The following is a 9,191-nucleotide window of genomic DNA, read 5'->3' as shown; positions in this document are numbered from 1 at the left end:
GTTTTTAGACATTAAATGATGCAAGCATGAAAATTTATTAAATATAACGACCGACAGCTGTGTTAAATGCGTTGTATTTTCATACAATTCACCCTAAAACATAACTCGCGATCATGTCACATTACCATATGACAATCATAGTACAAGTTTAATGGTGCATTTAACCAACAATAGTTGTTTCTATAATTACATAACATAAAACATGTATGATTACTTTCCAAAATATAAAGTTCAAGGAATTTGAATCAATGTCGAATAATATCTATATCCGAATCACATCCGGATACGAGTGTATGTAATTCTCATAGTGATCATATGTGTTCAGTTTATCCTCCTAGTCCTACCAACCAACCAAACATTAATGTTGAAAAGGTACCAATAGTACATCAAAACAGATTACAAGAAAAAGTGTTGAAAAATGTAATTATGGCTGTTAAAAAGAAAATAATCAAAAAAGTTAAGCAGCTTGTATTGAATAATTCACTCCAGTAATCCAACAGCCTGCACATAAACAAAAAAATAAAAAGTAAACAAAATATCAAGATTTAAAAAGCTGACAAAAAGTTCTTGGCAGCTCTGAAATTCAAGTACAACTTTTTTTTAAGTACAAAATTAGGTTTTAAATCTGTTTTACATCAATGGACTCGTATCGTCGTTCTGATCAAAAGCCCTAAAAATCTGTTTGTAATTTGGAAAAAAACTTAACTCCGTTAAGTTTTTTTAACCGGGGACCATTGTAGGAAAAATAGATGAAAGGTGGGACTGATGGGGGGAATATTCTGAGGTGGGATTATTAATTGCCAATAAGGTCTAGGTAAGATTATTACAGGCCAATTTCCCAAAAAAAAAAATATGAATTCATATATATCCTGAAACAAATATTAGGTTTTAAACCATTTTGGTTGATGATGAACAAATAATCTTGCTTACATTTTGTGAATTTTTATTAGTTTTCAACTTTTGGTAGTAATTTGACGATTCTAATTGTTAATTCTATTAGGTTTTGTATATTCGTTTCGGAATGGTACTATTTTAAATTTTGTCGATCAAGTATATAGTTTATTTAACTATTATTACGTTCTTTTGTCTTGACTGTGAGCTTTGTTTTGCATCTAGGCGAAACGTGGGCCCTTTGTACCTTGCGATTGTGACTACCTAGGGGTCAATCTACAAGAAAGCGAGACAACAATATAGATACCTCTATAAATAGAATATTTGGCCCAACAGACCCCCTCTAGCTCACCCATGGTTTTAAAAAACGTTTGAGGCGTGCGCCTCAAGGCGCGGCCTCGAGGCGAAACGGCCAAAAAACGAGTCTGAGGCGCGCCTCATGGTGTTTTTAATGTATATGCGCCTCAGAGGGGCTAAGGCGCTAAGAAAGCTGCGCCTCAGGGATTTTGATAGCTGTTTTTGATTTTTTGTGTCAATTTCAAGCATTTCATGTGTTTTTTATGATTTTGATGAATCTGATGATGACATTAGTTAGTATTATTATTTTTATAATATATATAATTTTTATATTTATTTATTAATACTGCCTCGGCCTTACGCCTCGTTTCGCCTCAGGGCTTACGCCTCCTGAGGCGAAGGGAAAAGGCCTCAAAACTCGTTTCCGTTCTTTTAAACCTTGGCTCCACCCATGTTTAAATCTTAATATAGCACACACATAGCGAATGTAATAGTTATGAGATTTAAAAAGATATGACTGCAGAACAAGAATCATTTAAACTGAAATTAGACAACCTAAAGTTGATTTTTAGTCGTTACCATCTACGATTTATATATACTAAACATAAAATGCCGAAACACATTTGAGGAAGGTATATATTGCTAGGCAGAGCATTCGTAGAAAATAAGTTCGATCATCTAATATAAATAATTAAATATTTCATTCAGCACATTGGATGAAAAATCATTGTTTATACCTGCAGTAATATGCAAGCCTAGTTCCGGAGCATAAGTCTATATCTGTAAAAACCATTGTAAATGTATCCTGTAGTACTGCTTCTTTACTGAAAAAAAAAATAAATAAAAAAAAAATAAATAAAAAAATATTAGCTACAAACATGATGAAGAAGCCAGTGATATCAAGAAACTAGAGAGAACCTTAGGGTGCAAACGTGAGGAACGCCAAACGCTAACTCCATCACGCTCTTGAATTTTCCCACCAAAAACCGGTGTGCTTCTTAAAATTCTTTCATGAGATTGACCATGAATGTCATCACTTTTGTAGTTACGTTTCTTTCTCTTAGGCCCGTCATCAGATGCGGGTGTAGCAAATGCATTCTCTTCTCTTCTGTGGTTTACATATAAAACATATTACAAATCCACACACACACACAGACATATATATAGTGAAAGTTTAAAATACAAAAGGCTCTTAACGTGCAACGGTACGCGACCACAAAATAACGTGCGCAATTATGTATATAACGTGTGTAATTAGGGTTAAACCAACCTATGCGTTATTTGAGTTAACTCATGCGTAATTTCATTTTCATGCGTAATTACGGATTTGAATTTTGTAATGTGCGCAATTTAAAAATGAACATGCGTAATTTACTTGCGTACCGTTGCACTACGATAACCCACCCCCAATGTTGCAGAAATCGGCCTAGGCGGCCGATTAATCGGCGCCTAGGCGCTAGTCGGTGGGTTACTGCCTAAATTTAAGCTAGGCGGTCAAAAAAATTGGTTATGGTCAAAATCGGTCAAAGTCGGTAAAAGTCGGACAAAATCGGTCAAAATCGGTAAAAATCGGACTAATCGGGCCCATGTTTTTTGACCCAAAAAACCCAATTTTTGAAACCTAGCCCATGGTTTAAAGCCCAAATTTTAGTTATAAACCTATTTTAACATTTAAGTTTAGGTATTTTAACATTTAACCCCTTCTATCTTTCATTAGTTTACATATGGTTCCTAAACTTTTAAATTTATTAATAAAAAGTATAAAGTTATCTCCTAAACTTGTAAATTTATTAATAAAAAGTATAAAGTTATCTATATATATATAAAAATTTGTAAAATTATACTTAAAATTTCCAATCCGATTAATCCCGATTAATCCCTAGGCGGTACCTCACCGCCCGACTAGTGCCTAGCGCCTTCTACAACATTGCCCACCCCTATGTTATATATATATATATATATAACAAAGATTATTCTGATAAGAATATTACCCTGACACTTCCATTCCTTCTGCAGACTTGATTCTTTCCTGCACATGTAACAGTGGTAATGTTAAAAGAGGTGTTTGGTTGTGTGTATGGGTGTAAACGAGTCAAGCTACTCGAAATTAGCTCGAAACGAGCTGAGCCTAAAAATAGGTTTGTTTAGCAAACGAGCCCGGGCCCGAGCTTCACTTTTCGAGCTCGAGCTTGAAAAACTACTCACGAGCTGAGCTTGAGTTCTCGCAGGTGAAACGAGCTCAAGCCTAGTCAGGCTCAGCTAGGCTCGTTTACACCCCTAGTTGTGAGCCAAACGTGGTATGACTAACGTGGTATTAAGTGAGGTAGACTGTAATTGTTACAAAGTTGAAAGTACTGGTACTGTTTTCGCAATTTTTAATCTAATGGACTATAATGGTTATTTTCAACAAACCACAGGGACAAAAAACGTAATTAACTCCAGAAAAAACATTCCTAACAAGAATTCCTAAAACACAAGGCAAGTACAGTTAGTTTTATGAAAGTCAACATACCTCATCTTTAGCGGTTGACTGTTCGTGTATACCACCAGCTTCTTGATTAACCTCGATAGTGCTATTTAACAAATTTTCAGAACATATTTTTCCAGTTCTCGAACATAACGAGCCTTTTTGCGGACTTGAAAAATCCGACAACTGGACTTCCTCAGAATTGTCAGAACTTCCAACTAAAACTTCTGACTTCTGGTCAACCTTTGACCAACACCGTTTAGAACCACTTACAGTAACCACTTCCGTTTCTACAACCGAAGGAAGCGTTTTCTCGATTTCTCTACTCGTTGATCCAGCCGAAATTTTATTTTCTACACAAGAACTTATGCTGGCATCCGAAGCAGAATTTTTGTCAGGTGAACTAACTTTAACGTCACTCAACTTATTCCTATCGCTCAAACACTCGACCTCTTTCCGGAAGCTTCCAAACACAGGCTTAGAAAGATCTTGGGATACACTAACTTTTTTTTGCATACTTTTCAGCCAATCGGATCGCTTCATATTTAAATCAACGACAAGATCGATCCCATTTTTTGATGCAACGTGATATTGGAAAGATGGAACTGCTGCAGAAGATTTCATGGATACGGTATTTGCTGAAAATGCACCGTTATTTTCATCTCTTTGTGAGAATTGATGCTTCTTTTCTTCCTGTATCTTGCCTTCGGGAACCAAATTTTCGTTACATAGGCTTGGTTTTGAAGAGTTCTTTGTATTTTTGGAATTATTGCGGTAAGATTTGAATACGTATTTTGAGCCTGATGATAAATTTTTATTGCTTTGCAAACGCGATGACTTTCGGATAGAAGAATTAGATGCTCCAGCACCTGGATCCTGCATTACATTACTGGAGTTAGTAAAAACACCGTCTTAATTTTTTATGTATAATAAATATGTCGAATACGCTAATTAAGATTGTACAGTTTCAATGATACAATAATTTTCTAATAAGATTATTTAGGAGGTTTTATGTATCATAGGTACCCTTTAAGCGACTTTTGACTAGGGGTGCAAACGAGCCGAGCGGCTCGCGAGCTACTCGAGATCGGCTCCAAAAAAATCTCGAAACGAGCTGAGCCTTATCGAGCCGGAGCCGAGCTTGAGCCTCAAAACAAAGCTCGTTTGTTTATCGAGCCCGTGTTCGAGCCTCACATGTGAAGCTCGTTAGGCTCGTCGAGCCTTATCGAGCCTTAGTGTAACGAGCCGAGTCGAGCCGAGCTTATTTAAACTTGTTTACAAGCCGACCTCGAACCTAAAAATAAGCTTATTTAGTAAACGAGCCCGAGCCCGAGCTTTACTTATCGAGCTCGCAAGCCTAAAAAGTCTATTATTTATATTATTTTTATTTAATATACTAATTAATAGATAATAAACGAGCCGAGCCCGAGGCAAGCTCGAGCTTGATAAAATACAAACGAGCCGAGCTCGAGCTTTGAAAACAAAGCTCGAATCGAGCCGAGCTCGAGCCCGAGCTCTCATAAGTTAATCGAGCTCGAGCTCGAGCCTGGCCGAGCTCGGGCTCGGCTCGTTTGCACCCCTACTTTTGACCCACTCGACCCATTTAACCTAGTACCTTTTTAATTTTTTTTTAATTTACCCATTATGTCTATTAATGTATTTGGCTTGCTATTTATAGAGATAATCTTTCAAATCCTGCTTGAAGTAACACTAGGTGTAACAGCCGTCGTAACGATAAAAAAACTGTGAGCAATGAAAGAGACGATACCTCAACTCCTTCCTTTTCCATAACTTTCAAGCGATCATTATCCATAAGTTGGTTGATGTTCTAGAAGATTCCTGAACCAATACACATCGAATTAGTAGTGCCACTGTCTGTAATTTTGAACATTTTATGCAGTGTTACAACTCGTATGCATAAGTTATGGTTATCATGATTGATGATCCTGCTGTAAACTTAAAGAAATGAGTTAATTACTGTTTTTGTCCCTGTGGTTTGTCAAAAATCACTATTTCAGCCCTTTAGTTTAAAAATTACGATTTCAGTCCCTGTGGTTTCACTTTCGTAACTATTTCAGTCCCTGTACTTACAGAATAAATGGATTGAAATGGTTACGAAAGTGAAACCACAGGGACTGAAATGGTTACGAAAGTGAAACTACAGGGACTGAAATCGTAATTTTTAAACTAATGGACTGAAACAGTAATTTTTGACAAACAACAGGGACGAAAACAGTAATTAACTCTAAAGTAAAGAAATTAATACTTCAACAATGTTACACTAAATTAGCACTAGCAGACAAAACAAAACATTTTTGGTAAATGTCTAGGGTTAATTTTAATGCATTTAGTGGAAGGGACATCCTAATTTAACTCTATTTATAACTGCGTAACGCTGATCCTCAAGTGTGGAATATATTATAGTAATTCCGAATTAGATAACAAGAGGGACCGCATTTAAAACAAGACTAAAAACATATCACTTGTAAATAAGCAGACAATGTACACAAGGTAAGTCTTCCCATCAACAAGAACTTATATGCGTCCGTGCGGGCACGCACGAACGCAGTTGACTAGTCCAATCGGTCTAGTGATGAGAAGACTTACCTTGTGTATGAAAACGGCTGTTTTCGTCACGACAAGGGATGCGGACAACCGCGGTTGCCGCACGTAGCGATGCGGCCCAGCACCGCATCCTATCGTCGGCAGCAAGTGGAGCTGACACTTTGACTTAAGTGTCCAAACCAGCAAGTGGCACTGACAACAGTCAGCTGCCCAGCCACACGTATGCAAAAGGTGGCACACAGAAATGTGAACAAGTCTTGTTTCTAAAAGAATTCAGAACATACACAAAACTGGAGTAGAACAAACAGCAAATTCCTCTTCTTTATCTATATTTGAAAAAAAAAAAAAAAGACTGGGAATTTTGTTAAAGTCTTACACGTGACCCATTAATGTTTTATATATAATGTTGAAATTTTAATAAAGGAATTGGTAGTATATAAAAGTGCATGAAAGGATGTCATGCATGTCTTCGAAACTTTAGGGCATAATTTACGTATGTTTTTATTGGTTCATACTTTCATGTCCTTTTAAGTACGCATTTGTTTATATAAAATACGTGTCGACTGACTTGAGATATAGGCCCTACCAATATTGATAAAAATGTAATCCCTAATGATACTTATTACATCTCAAGTAACTGACTAACCACTAGTTTGCCACTTAATCAATACCAGACATCATAAAAAACGATAATCTCGAATGGTAATGAAAATGATTACATTTTGTACATTAATTCATAACTAACCAAAAATGGAGAAAATAAACAAAGGAAGACAGAACATAGAAAGAATGAAATAAGCAACATAAAAAACTAACGCAACAGTCAACACAGGTGACGCTGCATTGTATAAGCGAATAATTTGTGTGCGGAAACATTGATAATGAAAGATCTATATCCTATAAAAGTCATCAATCAGATATAAAAGGCAACAAGAGATCGTAACCACGTAATCCAAACGCGAGTTACACAGTTTATGTAATCTGGTTATAATAATCACAAGTGATATTAGTCATATGGGCTATGGCAATATACACTCATAGAGTCATAGGTAATGATGTTTCCACAGTTGTCACCGATTAACTCTTTCCACAACTAAAACTCGTTCAAAGTATTTCCTACTTTCTTTAACGTTAAACTCACTTTCACTTACAAAACCGGCATCACACTACCATCAAACTCCTTCCAAATGAGGGTTTACCTTAAACTTCAACATTGTTTGACACAAGATTCTTCAAAAATAATATAGATATAATGCTACTAAGGGGTTGTTTGGCAACATCTGAATGGTTAAGTGCTAAACCAGTAAGAGGTCTGAACCATTAAGTGTTGAACCAGTAAGAGGTCTGAACCATTAAGAGCCTGGATAATGCTTAACCGTTCAAAGGCAAATGTCTGACCAATTCAGATTAGAGATCTTAACCATTCAGACTTTATATAATGCTTAACCATTCAGAGGCAAATGTCTGAACCATTCAGACATCTGCTCAGGAAACAAACAGACTGAACCATTAAGTGTTGAACCAGTAAGAGGTCTGAACCATTAAGAGCCTCATTAAGAGGTAAACAAACAGCCCCTAAGCCGTGTTACTAGAAGTTAACCATAGGGTGATTTATGAATCTTATATGCCCTACTCTTTCTTGTCCCCATTCCTACTAATACTCACTTTGGGGGTGTTTGGCCTAGCTTTTCTCCTTCTCCTTCTCAGAAGGACTTTTCACAATCAATAAGTCACAAATTGTGACTTCTCCTTTTCTCCTTCTTGAAGACAAAAAAAGCTTGAAAAAGGACTTATTTCCATAGTGTTTGGCTAAGCTTTTATCCTTCTCCTGACTTCTGCATAATGTTTGGATCTCCTTCTCCTCCTCAAAAGTCCTTTTAGTCCCATATAAGTTAATAAGTTGTTTTTGAGAAGGAATCCCAAACACCACCTTTATGTTACTTGTTTTTTATACTCCAAATAGGGGGTTTTGAGCCCGGGGTCTCATCAGGAGCAGCAGCCTCTCTATCTCCGGTGACCTCTACGAGTGGAACTTTACTAGGTATGTTTGTTTGTTTGTTTGTTTATTTACCATTTTTATCTCCAAGATTGCAAATATGTACAATGCACAACTATACCCTAAAAAAACAAAGTATACAACAAGAACTTCACAATTCACATACCCATCTACAATTTTAGCAAAAGAAATAACTGGGTGTGATTTAAATCGGATCTGGCCGGTAAATAGCAAGCTACGTTCAAAAACTACGAAAATCTAAGATACCCATATGCAATTTGTCGATAAAAATTGGGAAAATGAGAGTAATGAAGTTGGGTGAATCATACCAAGAAACAATGATGAAGCTGCTGCCGCTGTGGACGATGATAAGGTATGGCGGAGATAGAAGCGTGAAACAGAGTAACGGCTCAAAGAGCGGCTTTCAGCGGAGCCAAAAGTTTGGAATCCATTTCAAATCCCCAAAACATCCAATTTATTTGCATTGGAGCCCCTCCTCTTTTTGGCTATCAAACACGTTCTTTTTTTTTTTTTTTTTTTTCGGTAGCAGTGGAGTGGTTGGGGAAAAAATTGGTGTTCTTGTGACACAGGTTTGACTCCCACTCTTCTCGTTATTTTCTGCGGCATCCAGGTGAAGTGCGAATACGTGTGGCGACGAACTCCACTGTTGTGTATTCGGGCGGGTGGAGGTTGGGTTTCCGCGCATCTGGGAGAGCCAAGGGGCTGGCGGCGGCCGAGTAGTCGACCTTGGCCACAGCGCCCGGTGTCATGGTGGTTGGCACGTTGTTTCTTGCTGTTAAAGAAACATGTTTTTTTAACGGGGGTGGGCCTTTCGGTAGTAGGTTTCATTTAGAATAGTGACGGACGGGCTCACGAGCGTGTATTTGTAGGCGTGTATGACTTTTATTTCATTGGTTTATTTTATTCGAATGATCGGGCTTTTGTTAATCGTTCAAAAAGTTATAATCATGTGAA

General features: G+C 37.1%; 1 protein-coding gene across 2 annotated transcripts; it reads right to left on the bottom strand.

The window, feature by feature from the left end:
- Positions 1-214: 214 nt before the first annotated feature.
- LOC110930845 lies at positions 215-8,710 on the bottom strand. 2 transcript variants are annotated; one of them, XM_022174226.2, is made up of 7 exons: positions 8,546-8,710; positions 5,424-5,494; positions 3,701-4,531; positions 3,180-3,217; positions 2,107-2,293; positions 1,926-2,012; positions 215-501 (listed from the first exon to the last, which is right to left on the bottom strand). In XM_022174226.2, exons 2-6 carry the CDS (start codon positions 5,466-5,468, stop codon positions 2,010-2,012), a joined length of 1,104 nt encoding a protein of 367 aa, XP_022029918.1. In that variant the 5' UTR covers positions 5,469-5,494; positions 8,546-8,710; the 3' UTR covers positions 215-501; positions 1,926-2,009. The 2 variants fall into 2 exon arrangements, with proteins under 2 accessions (XP_022029918.1, XP_022029917.1); XM_022174225.2 differs by having other exon boundaries at positions 2,107-2,296; positions 8,546-8,708.
- Between the last annotated feature and the right edge of the window lie 481 nt (positions 8,711-9,191).

Source organism: Helianthus annuus, chromosome 3, assembly GCF_002127325.2.
Source record: "Helianthus annuus cultivar XRQ/B chromosome 3, HanXRQr2.0-SUNRISE, whole genome shotgun sequence".
NCBI lineage: Eukaryota > Viridiplantae > Streptophyta > Magnoliopsida > Asterales > Asteraceae > Helianthus > Helianthus annuus.
The sequence above is the reverse complement of the archived record's forward strand: the minus strand, read 5'-3'. Positions and strand labels throughout refer to the sequence as shown.